At 38.8% G+C, this 13,676-nt stretch overlaps 2 protein-coding genes across 4 annotated transcripts in view; one reads left to right on the top strand and one right to left on the bottom strand.

The window, feature by feature from the left end:
* Positions 1–161, bottom strand: part of LOC110053900 (uncharacterized) — a 20,948-nt gene extending 20,787 nt beyond the window's left edge. Inside the window, exon 1 of the mRNA XM_089286932.1 lies at positions 83–161. Coding sequence (XP_089143058.1) covers positions 83–146 — 64 coding nt within the window. The 5' untranslated portion in view covers positions 147–161. The remainder of the gene's footprint in view (positions 1–82) is intronic.
* Positions 1–13,676, top strand: part of LOC110053867 (uncharacterized) — a 24,884-nt gene extending 11,208 nt beyond the window's left edge. Inside the window, exons 1-3 of one of the 3 annotated variants that reach the window (XM_020760185.2) lie at positions 4,171–4,316; positions 8,278–8,595; positions 10,742–13,676. In XM_020760185.2, coding sequence (XP_020615844.2) covers positions 4,247–4,316; positions 8,278–8,595; positions 10,742–11,916 — 1,563 coding nt within the window. In that variant the 5' untranslated portion in view covers positions 4,171–4,246 and the 3' untranslated portion in view covers positions 11,917–13,676. Of the gene's footprint in view, positions 1–4,170; positions 4,317–6,431; positions 6,602–8,277; positions 8,596–10,741 lie in introns of those variants that run through there. The other 2 variants (XM_020760178.2, XM_089286926.1) reach the window with 2 other exon arrangements.

Below are 13,676 nucleotides of genomic sequence, written 5' to 3'. Positions count from 1 at the left end.
ACAACGTGCTACCATCAACAAAATCTCTCTTTGTCCTGTAGAAGACTGATGAAGTATGTACAACTAATTCATGCCTACTTACCACTCCATGCAGCAAAATTGACAGCGAAAAACACCGAAGATACCCAACAAAAACAAGTTACCATGATTATGTTCTGCTTTCTAACTACCAGCAAAATGTTCATTGGTGGAATAATCTTGATAAGCAACGTCAAAACGTTTGCTAATATTGATCGATATTTTTTATCAACTGGCTATCTAGTTTAGATTACGGCGTGACGCGTCAAAACAGGCAGTCAGATTGCACTTAAAAGCGCCTGACTAGTATCATTAAAACGTGTTTATATACAATTTACGTAGAAGGCAAATATTTTCATTCGAGGTTCAAGACCGCCGCATCATTGCGGCTAACCTGCATATCAATCTTATATTTTTTCGTCGATTTTTTGAAGACATAAAGTACTGCAAATAGAATTGGACTAAACTCTACCTCATCGCTGAGGTTTCAGAGAAGGGCCTGAAAGTGAGTGACTGCCCAGTTTTATTAGAACGTGACAATATTGCTTGAGGCAGAAGTCGAAACTTCAGTCAACGTTTGTGCCGCTTAACAGTCTTTATATTAAGTTGCTAAGTACTTAACCAGTTAATCACGAAGTTAGTGTAACTGGCAAGGATGTCACAGTAGTCACATGTACATGCGGTGTTGCCTGTTTGATTGGCTGAAAAGTTTAGGAAACCGACAAAAATACATCAAAACGGTCCGAAGCATTGTTATCAGAAAGTTCAGCGAGCGATATGACGATGTTTACTGGTTAGTAATGGAAAGGAGTTATTTTGTGAATGTGCCAATACTCAATAAAAATGTTAGATCAATATAATGTATAAACTCTCAACTAGTTTTGCGTGTTTGATTATGTTGCCGTTTTTTTGAATTGATAATTTAAAACAAACCGTGATTGAGGAAACATTTCAGTTGCAAGAACGTGGTACGTGAGACGAAAATGTTGCAAACTATACGAAGTGGTGTTTGGTGAAGGATCAAGACTGTAAGGTATACTTCTATAGTTTAGAATTGATAAAATAGCCTAGAAATTGTAGGGGGCTTTCTGACTTTGAAGCATGAGCACAAATCTTGCAAACGATCAGATAAAAAATTATAATCGTTTAACACATTTTCACGGACATCAACGTTATGCGATAAGATACAAAACTAAATGTATATCTTTAGGTCAAAAGAAACCTGAAAGTTCAAAAAATAGATATTTTAGCGAGGTAAAGAAATACCAAGGCGAGGTGAATGATAATTACTTAATAATTTAAAATGAAAACAAAAACCCTTCATGTTTAATTTCATGTTTCGAAAAGAATTGCTTCCAATTACATGGGAAGTGTGCAATCGTGTTAAATAATCTTCAGCCCTCCCTTCAGACTGGCCCCACTATCGTTGTTATCAGTACTGCTGTGTCTATAACTTAGTTTACACAAAATCTAATACTTTAATTTCAGTTGACATTTGAGACAGAAATCAGGTCACTTTTTGTAGAGTCACTTAGTTTACAATCTGTCTTATTCCTTCTTCTAAAAATGTTAACCGTTAAGTGAAGTTTCCATTCTTCGTCGGTGTCCGCGTGCTTCCTTCGGTATAGGCTCGATTTCCGCTACTTTCTCGAGTCCGGTCTACGTTCGCGAGAGCGCGGGCTCTTTTCCCGAACAGCGGCTGGTAATCGAGCTTACCTTCGTTAGTAAATAATATTTTGGAGTTCGCGGTGATCTGAAGGACATAATGACTTAAGTTTCTGTTTTGGTCATAAAAAACGACAAACAAGGTTGCACTACATCAGTATTAGCTCTATAACATTTTTTTAACTCAAGATTTTGACAAGTTTTGCATGTAAAGGTCTTTATTATTTCATGTAGCGGTAACATTGCAAACTTTAAGTAGGTTCAAGACTTTCAGAAAAGTCTTTCGTCTTATTCGATTCGTCGCTCGTTCGTGCGCTTCGCTGCCGAAAACCTCTCGGCTCCCTGCGCTTGCTCTGCAATTCTATCCTCACGGGGTCAACCTATGGCGAATCTAGGTAGGATCTTGATGCTGCAAATAAACAAACTTGAACAAGTTCAGTTGCCGCAGCTGCTGTCACTTCCTGATGAACTCCTGTCATTTTTCAAGCACCATTTAACGACATTAAGCCATGGGTTTTATCGATTTAGATGAATCGAGTTTATTTTTCCTATCTGTGAAATGCATCACAGAGTCTCTTTAAAAATGTCAAAAAAAGTGCTAAATGTTGAATGTTTAAAGTGGTCGATGCACTTAGCTACAACTAGCTAATTTTCCAGGCATATCATTTAAACTTTAAGGTGGCTCTGAACCCCATCTACCAAAAGTTGCATCTTATCCTGCTCATCAACATTCAATAATAAAAAATGTTTTCAAGGTTGTTTTTAGCAGGTCATACTGTTGCTATGGTAACATATAGTGTCACGAAAAGGATAGCAATGTGTTCAGCAATGATTGGGCAGTTTTTCGATACCACGCTGAAGCATCAACTGATAAAGAGTGGTAATAATGGCCCATCAAAATCTACGTCTTGGAAAGTGCTAGAAACTGTTTTGAGCCACCGTAGGCAATTTCCCTTGTTAGTTGAGTGATACTACACACATTAAGTGTATCCAGTTTGTGTTTATTTAGTTTTGTTTTAGTCTAGAGATCGAATAAGTAAGAGTTGACGGAATAATTTCAACACAAAAATTAGCCAAATTAATAAAAGACGTTTCGAAATCGTTGGATGTCATTGTCAAGTAAATGTGTAGCTTAGTTTTTGCATTATTAACAGATGTACAATTACGAGCATAAGGTGCAGAAGACACCATTTTGCTAGTGCTAGCTCTAGTTCCTTGTGGGAGCAGAATTTGATCTATTTAATAAATTAATGAGGCCATTTTTGGCCAAGTGATCACTTCTTGGCCCCACAAGGCAATGGAACTAGGAAATATTTGCATTAGCAAAAGGGCCTATTTGGACAATAGTCGATTGTTTTTCAGTACTATAGTCACCAGTCTGCACAGAGCGTTTTTACTCACGTGGCAACGGATGCAAATTTATTGGAACAAAAGAAAGCGTTTGCATGAGAACAGAGTTCAACTCTCACAGGATTGGTTTGGCACCCCAACATGACCGCCTTTTTATTGTTTTGGAGCTCCAATATGGCTGCTGTGACACCATGTGAAAACGCTCTATATGAGAAAACCAGTAATTAGAATCAACCGATCAGAATGACTAAATATCAAAAGCGGACAGCACCAACGTTTCAGGTTAACTCATCTCTTTTGAAGTATCAGTCATCGGTAGACTAATCTACATGAAATGTAGCATCCCCGGCCTGGGGAAACTAAATGTTCCTACATTTTGTTTCCCTCTTGCCCAGCCATTACTAAAGTCATTAAGCAGTGGTGTACAACGGATCTATTCCACAAAATATCTGTTCACCAGCCAAGTTCTTACGAGCTGGGAAACACCTTCACTGAAGTGTTTTCCGGCATTGTCTGTGAATTCGGGTCATATGTCTCGTAGCTGGGTAAGGTTGACAGGGAACTTTGCTGGGAAGTGAGACATTTCCGCTGGGATAAAGAAAGATAAAAATTTGCCAGCAGAGAGTTAAATTGTGTTAAAAATACTTCGGTTACTTCGTGGACATGATAGTCCCGATGAGCGTTGTTAAAATGAAGTCTGAAGAACACCACTTCCTGTTGGTAGTGTTTATTTAGTTTATTACACTGTTTATTATAACATATATATATAGCTCAAAGTATCTCTTACCAAACGACGAGACGAGCATTTAGGGGGCACTCTTAGGAAGGAATTTAAGGGCACTCCTAGGAAGTGCTAAACGACTGTCAAAATGTTTTCAAACCGTTAGTTTGCAAACAACCAAACCCTAAAATATAATTGAATGTTGTCTTTGTATTTTTCGTGAAAACAGTTCCGCACCTCTGATAGATTACTTTATAAGCTTTGCGTGTAAATATCTTAGAGGTTTGGGAAGATGAGCATTTTTCTTCCTCTTAAAGTCAAGTGCGAGCATTTAATAATACCTGACCAATCCTGTCCACGTGACCACTTTCAACCAATGAACTCACGTGAAACTTCATTAGTAAATTATTACGATTGATATGTGTTTTCGTTTTATAAGTTGTTTGCACTATAGTGCGTTGAGCGAGCTGATAGATATTGCAGGAAAACATCATGGAGGCGTTTAGAGCACGTTTCATATGCTATGCTCTGCTTTTTACAGCCAAGCTCGCGTCGTCGTTTGGTAAGAAATACGTGTGTATTGTTTTAGATGCAGGAGGTAAACAAATAGTCTAACAGTGTATCAGTTTATGAAACTAGGTAATAAGTATGTAATAATGATCTGAAGCTAATAACTAGCCATTTTGGGTTATCTTGTACACGTGCTGAAAGCTCGGAAATGGCAGCGCGCATCGCATAGACGTTATGAAAAAGCTTCAAACTATGCCTGGAAAGCGATAATAAGTCTTTCAGTTTTTGTAGAACGGTTTTTCGCCGCATCGTTTGACCTGGCGTCACTGTCTGCGCAGTAGAAATAAAGCATAAATTAGGGTGATAAGATGTGGTGAAGTTTTTGAAATATTGCACCTTTGGGTTGTGTGATTTCTTGTTTGGCTGAAAACATTACTTGGTAGAAGTTGCTATCGATATTTTGAATTCTGTGTTATCTATGTAGCTTAAGCTGCAAGACTCTAAAACCAGAAATCATGATGAAAATTGTTTTATTGATTTAAAAACTGACGTCCAGTGTAGACGTCACTTTCATTCACGAAGAGAAGAACAAATTTACTGTTCACAACAAATGAATCAATACAAAATACTCCTTGTTGTGACTCGATCACGTGCTCAACATGTGCCAAGGCTTGCGAACGGCGAACACTGTTGACCTTGCGTTGACTGTTCAATCATGACCTGACGGTTGTAGTTTTCACTGTGAACTTTCTTGTTTTAGTAGTTAAAAGTTAAAACTGAAAACATTCTACGTTTAAATAGCGTTGAAGTAGCCATTTTTACGGAGGCATGTATATACCAAGGCAAACTGAATTGCCTTCAAGTGACTTTACAAGGCTGTATGGCGCGAGCAAGTTCAAGTGCATCCTGTCCTTTTGTCTCGTGGTTTTGTGGTTTTGCCTTTATGTTATATAGATCAAGTTTAACAATTTATTTTCTCTTTAATTAAACCATAGCAATTTTTAGAATGTCCTTAATCTTAAATATTGAGGAAGTTATAATTTAATTCTGCTGTATCATACTCTTTTGAGTTCGCATGGGGGTCTGCGATATTCCAGCGGTTGTCGCTTGGAATAGTGTTAGTGTCGTGCTCCAAGCTTTGAAATGACTCGTAGTAATTATACGTAGCTTGTATTTTGGGCTTTATTCGATAAATTGTCTGGAGGTGATTCTTTATCAACTAAATCTACTTACCATGATACCTGAAGTTGATCTTCACCACTGTCGTATTTTTACGAGTGACGTAAGAATCAGTATCGACTCCGACATATTTCTTTTCGAATGACGTAATCAATCCATGTTATTACCACTGGGGTGGCACGGAAAAAAGTAAAACAAAAACAAAAAAGACATTGGGGTCGCGATAAGTACAGATCACTGGCATATTTAGCCCTATCATTTTTAAAAAAGACAGCAAGTTGCTTGTAACCTCATTAACTAAATTGAAGAGGATGTTACAAAAAACAAAATGAGAAAGGCTAAAATACTTGATTATTATAAAACATTTGGAGAGTGCGCTAAAAATGATCCTAAAAAAGCTATTTACGTCCCGTCATTGTGTTTAAAAATAGGGATAAAAGACTGATTTCTGTTTTAATTGTGATGGAAAACGTTTTCCAAACGGTGTTAAACATATTTAAACGCACATTCTCAACTAGTATTTCCTTCCCCGTTTTAACAAGATCCAAAATCTGCTTCTTATCTGTTATCTGCTTCTTATCTGCAGAGAAACCAAAATTACCAAAAATTATAGAGCCATATAATAGTCTTACGAGCGATAAGAAAACATCGTTTACGTAAAGAGGAAGTTTTCAGTTATATAGCTTCAATTGTTTTTTCAATATTGGATACCGTATAAAATTGACAGAATCCTTTTTGGAGCTATCTTTACACGATCACCGACCTTGGACCCTCGTTTAGCTCCGTTTTGATGATTTAGCAATGGCTTTCAGGAAAATACCAGCGACTAAGTAGTCTCTGTTCTCGGAACAATGCCATAAATTTCCTCCAGCATGTACTAAACTGCTTGTTTAATATCGATACTTTCAATATCGTAAAAGGAATACTAAATATGCAAAATTCTGTTGATAATGCCATCCACAATTAGACAGCTTAGCATAGTCTGGACTGTATAGTACAAACAGCTGACTAATATACAAATCTCGTGTTGGAATCAGTCTTTGCACTGTGCTGTATAGAGTGGCAACCAAAATATCATGGCGACCAACAGATCATGTGCGCAGTACGTGCGCGTTATTCAAGTTGTGTGGTTCTTTCTTCACCTTGTTGCAGCAAATGGTAAGAAAACGCTGTCGCTACGTTTCTGTGCCTTGTATAGCAAGTTGGGTTAGAAAACGTCCAGAGCCAGCGAAACGAGTGCTTCAATTGTTATATTGAGTAAGAATTAATTGGCAATTGTCAAAGAGATCGATTTGAAACCTGAAAAGAAATTTACCATGAAACCTCTCGTTATTACAGAGAACTGTACGAAACCATTTTCCGGTTGTGTAGTGCAAGAAAAAACCTCGCCGTGTATTGTAGTTCAATTTCATTTGTGGAATGAACTTTGGAACTACGCAACGGCTGAAAAAATTCGTTTAAAAAAAACCCAGGGAATAAATGAACGAATTAAATTAATTACTTGGTTTAAGAGGCCTTTTGCTATCGTATTTCTCAATAATATGTGGAAACATCTGAAAGAATTTCACGTTCATTTGGCAAAAATATGGAATACACGTAGACTAAGATATTTGTGTTTCGATAGCTTTTTTGACTCAAGACTGAATATATAGAGGGTGTCATTTTTTCTTGTTGTAAGAGAACCAACAGCGTTTCTCATACATATCTGAGGTTGATCATTTCTCCTTGTTCAAGTAATCGATTTGAGGAGTGATGAAAGTGCAAGAAGAAGAAAAATGTAAACTCTATCGATCTTAACTACTGATGCTTCTTGATATTTGTCCCATTCATTAATTTTTATTCTCAGACAGTTTATGCTAACCTTCTCTGTTCCTTAAAATTAAATTTTCAAACTGAGCCTTGCTTGCTCAGAGGCTGGTTTGTCCTGTACAACCCCAGTTGTTGGTTTCGTATGCCTTAACACGCCAGGTTGTGAATTCGTGTGCCATTACACGTTGTCTGCGCTTTAGCACTTGTAAGGTCTGATTTGAAATATTGCTTCGTCTTGTGTGCAAACTCGTGAACCTTGTTCGCGTTTAGTCACGAAACGAAAGCCTAAGTCAACGAACTGGAAATTGTGCTATGAAAAAATTTACAACAGCACGTGAGAATCGAAAAAATTTCTAAGAGTATCGATTGAACGGAATTCTGAATGTTCAGGAGACTGTTCTGTCATACGGTCAAACAGGGATGACAGCTATTCAAAAACTAGCCACCAGTTCTCGATCCTAAAGATACAATGCTAAACGAAACAAGTACATCATTGATACGATGCTGTACCGTTAAATCTCTAACCTCAAGTTTGTATTTCATACATAAGCTAAGCGGTCACGATATGGATATCACGTTTTGCCTCATGAGCACTGATGCAACAATCGACCAGTTCATCAGTCAGTCAGTCAGTCAGTCAGTTAGTCAGTTAGTCAGTCAGTCAGTCAGTCAGTCAGTCAGTCAGTCAGGCAGGCAGGCAGGCAGGCGGGCAGGCAGTCAGTCAATCAGTCAATCAGTCAGTCAGTCAGTCACCCTGTTAGTCAGTCAGTCAGTCAGTCAGTCAGTTAGTCAGTCCGTAAGTCCGTCAGTCAGTCAGTCAGTCAGTCAGTAATTTACGTCAGTCAGTCAGTCAGTCAGCCAGCCAGCCAGCCAGTAATTTACGTCAGTCAGTCAGTCAGTTATACTGTCAGTCACCCAGTCAGACAGTCAGTCAGTCAGTCAGTCGGTCAATAAGCCATTCAGACAGTTAGTCATTCAACATTAACTAATCAAACAGAACGATCATTTTCTTTTATTCCTTACAGAGAGGCTTGCACGTGATGATAACCTCACACGAGTAGAAATCACCACTATCCTTGGCCGTCCTGTCAATCTCGCTTGCTATGTGATTAAAAATTATACGAGTGAAACTATTCAGACTCAGGCTACGTCGACTATTACGTATGTCTGGTTGAAGGACAGTAAATCTGTTCCTCAGACCCCAAACTCAAGAATACACGAGAACGTTCTTGTTGTAACCCCAAAGAATGACACGGATTTTGGGATATATGAATGCAACGCGACTAATGGCGTCTCTAGTACTCGATGTAGAATTGAACTTAAACGGGGATGGACCAAGACAGGTAAGTACGACGAATCAAGAGAAAATAAGGCAGCGTCCACACTTCACTGGAGAAATTTGAAAACGCAGCTTTATTTCTACGGTTTGGCTTTCCGTCCACACTAATCCGTAAAAATACGGAGCTTTTCGAAAATGTTCTTCAAACCACTAGAGGAATTTGAAAACGTCGGCGTTTCGGTTTTGTGTGGACGGAAAACAATTTTAAAACGGAGATTTTCGAAAGCGTTGGCGTCACGATAACGATGTGATTTCCCTGCCGGAGTTTTCCTGAAACACAAATCTAAAATAATCGGTGATTGTTTCGTTTTCAAACTTCTCCAGCGTAGTGTGGACGGGACTTAAGGAGCAGATTCCCTATAGATCGTTTTCACTGTTAGGCAATAAAACAATAAATCGAAAACCATTCAGTGGATAAAGCCAAGAAGTTGTGATCTTAGAGGAAATAGGTAGAGAAGACACTTCTCCAATTTTTAGGTTTGTGCGTTTTCCCAGACTGTAGATATTTTTCGAAATGTTTCGAAGAAATTTACAGAGCTTAGTATAAAAACGCCATGTTGGTGCACCTCTGTGGTGCACCAATATGGCGGCCGGAAAATAATGTAAACATCTGGAACTTACTTTGGCTTTCTAGGCGACTGATTATCTGTACTGAACAAACAAAAATTTACATAAGCACCTTTCCTAATGTTCTAACTTCTAAAAAAGCTAAAAATCCTGAGATAGGTATATATTTTTCGACAAATGCGATTGTAGCTTTGTGTCACGCACCGCCATAACTCTGAAATTCAAAATACGCTCGTTTTCAAACGAAGCACACTATTGAGCTGTAACATTGTAAACAGATATAAATTTACCCCCTCTTATGCCTGATGGGGACAAAAACTTTGTTGGCTCTTTAGTTTTCGATTTTAGAGAATGATGACGTCACACGAAATTGATCTATAGATAGGCCTCGTCCAATGAAAATTAGAGGGTTTTCACCCACGTGCCTGGCAGCCATGCAAAGTTATTTGAAAAAAATAAAGTATTTGCTCAAGAAGAGAATTCAATTTCCACGGGATTAGTTTGAGACACTGTTTCAGTGTTTAAGGGTACCAATATGTCTGCCGTGACGTCATGCGAGAACACTCTATCATCATTTCAAACTGTGAGACTAGTGTTGCATGGGTCTGTGGTTACTATGTTAGAAAAATGTGGCATTGAAAGGTTTAAGGACAGCACTTGACTGGTTAGTTAGACAAAAGTCATACAATTTATCGTTCGCGGATTCCTATAAATAACCTGGTAATATTAAATAGTTTTCATCGGGCACAGGAATTTTTTCTCTTCCTCATTCTCTCTTGGAAGAATTTATTATGGCAGTTGTGGTTAAATAAAGGATTGGACTGAGTTTTGAGCTTGAGCTACTAATATTCTTTTAATCCCAAGCTTTCGCCGATCGGCGGCATCGTCAGGGAATTAATGTAAAGGAAATATTTAACAACAGCTGCAAAGAGGTTTGGAAACGTGACTGCGATCACAGGTTTACAATTCTCTGTTTGATTTGTTTGGTTAAGACACAATCCAGACATTTTCAGTTTACCTGCTCACAATGTATGCCGCTCACTCCTGTCAGGTTTGAAGTCAGGTTGATCTAAACCAGCACTGCAGTGCGGTGCGACAGCTTTTTAAAATTTCTTCTCATGTAAACCTAATAGATTCATTCATGGATGAAAACATAGGCGACCTACCTTAAGCAGTGCCAAAGTGCTACGTTTGCATCCCTAATCGAGACCAGGTAAAAGGTAAAGTTTGCATACGAGCCAAGTGGCTCATCAGGCCGGCGCTTATCTCCGGTTTCCATAGCGTGGAGCGACCAAGGAGTATTTCTTCTCCCTCCTGGATGGGATGCTAGTCCATCACAGGGTTACCCCCATCGCCGGTACCCATTTATACACCTGGTTGGCGAGAGGCACTGTGATAGTTAAGAGTCTTGCCCAAGAACACAACGCAATGTCCCCGGCTAGGGTTCGATCAACCGGATCCTTCGATCCGGAGTCTAGCGTACAACGCGCCTCTAATCGAGACCAGGAGCATCCCCACTTGTCTCATGTAGAAGTCTCCCAGGGCTTCTCGTCTTCCTCTGACTTGTTCATTTTATGTTCTAGAACGCGAGGAAATAACGACTGGATGTGTGAACATCTCTGTGTTGATGCCTGTTCTGGCAGTGGCCGTGTTGTCTTTCCTTTTATTCATCCATCTGCTGATCAGAAGGAAGGACAATGGAAAAAATGAACCAGAAACACCTCAGCAACATCAGAAACAACGCAGACGCTCATCTGTGGCCCACCCCCACGCAGAACAACGCCAGCAGACAAGGCAGCTGTCCAGGGACCTACTGTTCAACAGCCCCTGTGAGGGGGGACCCAATAACAACGAGACAAAGCAGGGAGTCGTTTCCATTGAGATGCACATGGGAGGAGACCTTCACAGCACTCCAGAGCCCAAGCCTCGTCAAAAGCTTAGTAGACGTGACCGGAAGAAAGGATTTTACAATAAGTCTTTTCGAAATGCCTCAGTTGAACTGGATGATGTGGAAATGGCTTCGCACGTGCCACGCGACAAGACGGCTGATGACGGAGAGAGCCCTAAAGAGATAGGATTGTACAACGAAAATTTCAAAAACGATTCTATGGATTCCATCGATGATTACTCCCAGGCTTCAGTTGTCAGCGTATTTGGCGATTCCAGGAGCAGTGAAGGAAGAGGTGCCTATAAAACGGTTCAAAACGAGCCCATGGAAAGTGCTGAAGATGTAGATGAGGTCTTCGTAAACCAACCACTGGAAACTGCCCTGGAAAAGTCTAAGAGTGGTAACAGACAGGGCTTCGTCAATAAAACGTTTCATACTGATTCCATGGATTTGACAGATGATGGCGCCAGTACCTCAGGTGAAACAGCCACAGAAGAGGCTCAGGAAGCTATCAACAAACCTGAGGGAGCTATCCTTGACAAGTCAAAAAGTGGTAACCGGAAAGGATTCTTCAATAAAAATTTTCATTCCGATTCCATGGATTTAACAGATGATGGCGCGAGTACTTCAGGTGAAACAGCTCCAGAAGATGCTCAGGAAGCTGTCGACAAAATAGAAGTAGGAACAATCCTTGACAAGTCCAAGAGTGGTAACCGGAAAGGGTTCTTCAATAAAACGTATCATACAGATTCCATGGATGTCTCGGATGATGATGTTCTGGATGACAGCGCCTGCACATCAGGGGATAAAGCGACAGAGGAGGATACGAGTGTCACTGCGCAAGATCATGAAGAGGACACGTATTTTTAAGTGATATATCAAACACGAAATACCGTGTTTGACCTCATTTCCTAACACCGAGAAGAGAATTGAAAATATGACGAGTAGCGGAGTATTTTTGACGAACTTCGAGGTGTTTGGAAATTTAATTAGTCAAACACGGTCTCGAGTGTCAATCTTCTCAATCGATACTAAAACTAAGGAGAAAACGGAGAAATGAAATCGTAAAAATCTATGCTAATTAAGATCAGATATCCAAACACCGATTTCTCTTGATTTTCTTTGTTTGAACTTGATAAATTATTAATGAGTTTGAGAAGTTAAGTTTGTGTTGTCTCTTATTTTTCTAGCTGCTCTTGTCATCTCTCTCAGACCTTCACCAGATAGAAATGAAAATACAGATTTTGGTATTGCTATTTAAATTAATTTATTCTGCGCTTCTCGAAATTTTAATCCTTCTGGTCGAAAGTTTTGAATTTATTTCACATCAAATATTTTTTCTAACTGCCATGGACATGTCTTTGAAACATTCACCGATTAGGGAGAACTGATACAAATTTTGATATAACTATTTAAATCTACTCTAAGTTTCTCGAAATTTCAATCGTTTTTAGCCAATGGGTTTACATGTAAGATAATATGAGATCCAACTTGTTTTAAATTTCTTTCTAGTATTTTTGATATGGAATCCAACTTAGCTAAAGTGGTTTTGTTTGTCACCGGAGGAATCGAGTTCGAAGGATTGAAAATTTTAAAACATTTTAAAAAACTACCCGGTAATGACTACACGGCAAAATATAAACAATGACCCGTCCGGAAGGATTATCTTCCATTTCAAGAGCTTTCAAATGAGCTAGATGTTGAAACGGCTTTCAACGAAGCCTTAACTGAATCCTGCTCAAGTATAACATGTATGTATCTTCAGTTTTTAAACAGAGAAGTGAAGAGAAGGCCGTTTCTATAGTTTAGATTTATCTACATCGTCTTCAGAACTGAGAACCTTTATTCAGTTAGATCATGCTAGTAAGCTTTATTCCACGGTAAAAGAGTTTACTCCAGAACTCGTTTTGCGGACGTTGGCTTACATGTAAAAATGGTCTCTTCCTTTAATTGATAATGATGACATTTATCATATTAACTGCCGAAGGAAAATACTTTTTTTTTAACATGCTTCATTTCACTTGAAGTTCGGAAATTTTTAATGCCACATGTAAATACACAATTTAAAGAGGAAACTCAACAGCAAACGATAGAACGAGTAGGTTTCAAACTGTATATAACATATTGTTTCCTCAAAGTCCTAAAGGGAAGAGGCGGGATAAAAGCAGTGTCTTTTTTAGCCCCTTTTGGTTTTGTCCCCAAACTTTAAGCCCATAACCTTTTGGGACCCTGTCACATGAACTGAGGTAAATGAAAATTAATGACTAAAGACAGGCTGTGTTTCTTGTCTTGGTAAACACTGTTTAAATGTAGAAGTATTTAAAGTGTACAGATGTAAAAACAGGGGATCAGTTGATGAAAAAAGGGGCATTAATAAGTTGTCACTACAAAATGTATACTTTCTAAGGACATAAAAAATTATTTTAAAGAGATACGATTAATGTTTAGTACTTATTGATAGGTTATGGGATAAATTCCCGAAGTCTCGGTTAGAAAAGAACGCCTTGTTAAATAAGTGAGGTCTATTATTTTTAGTTATCCTGTAAATTTTAAGACAGTTATGGCAGAAACCATCGAATTGAATGGGTTGCCCAGTACAAAAAACAATATAACAATTTTTAATGCGCTAA

This window comes from Orbicella faveolata, unplaced genomic scaffold, assembly GCF_042242905.1.
Source record: "Orbicella faveolata isolate gen_17 unplaced genomic scaffold, um_ofav_v1 contig_14, whole genome shotgun sequence".
NCBI lineage: Eukaryota > Metazoa > Cnidaria > Anthozoa > Scleractinia > Merulinidae > Orbicella > Orbicella faveolata.
The sequence above is the reverse complement of the archived record's forward strand: the minus strand, read 5'-3'. Positions and strand labels throughout refer to the sequence as shown.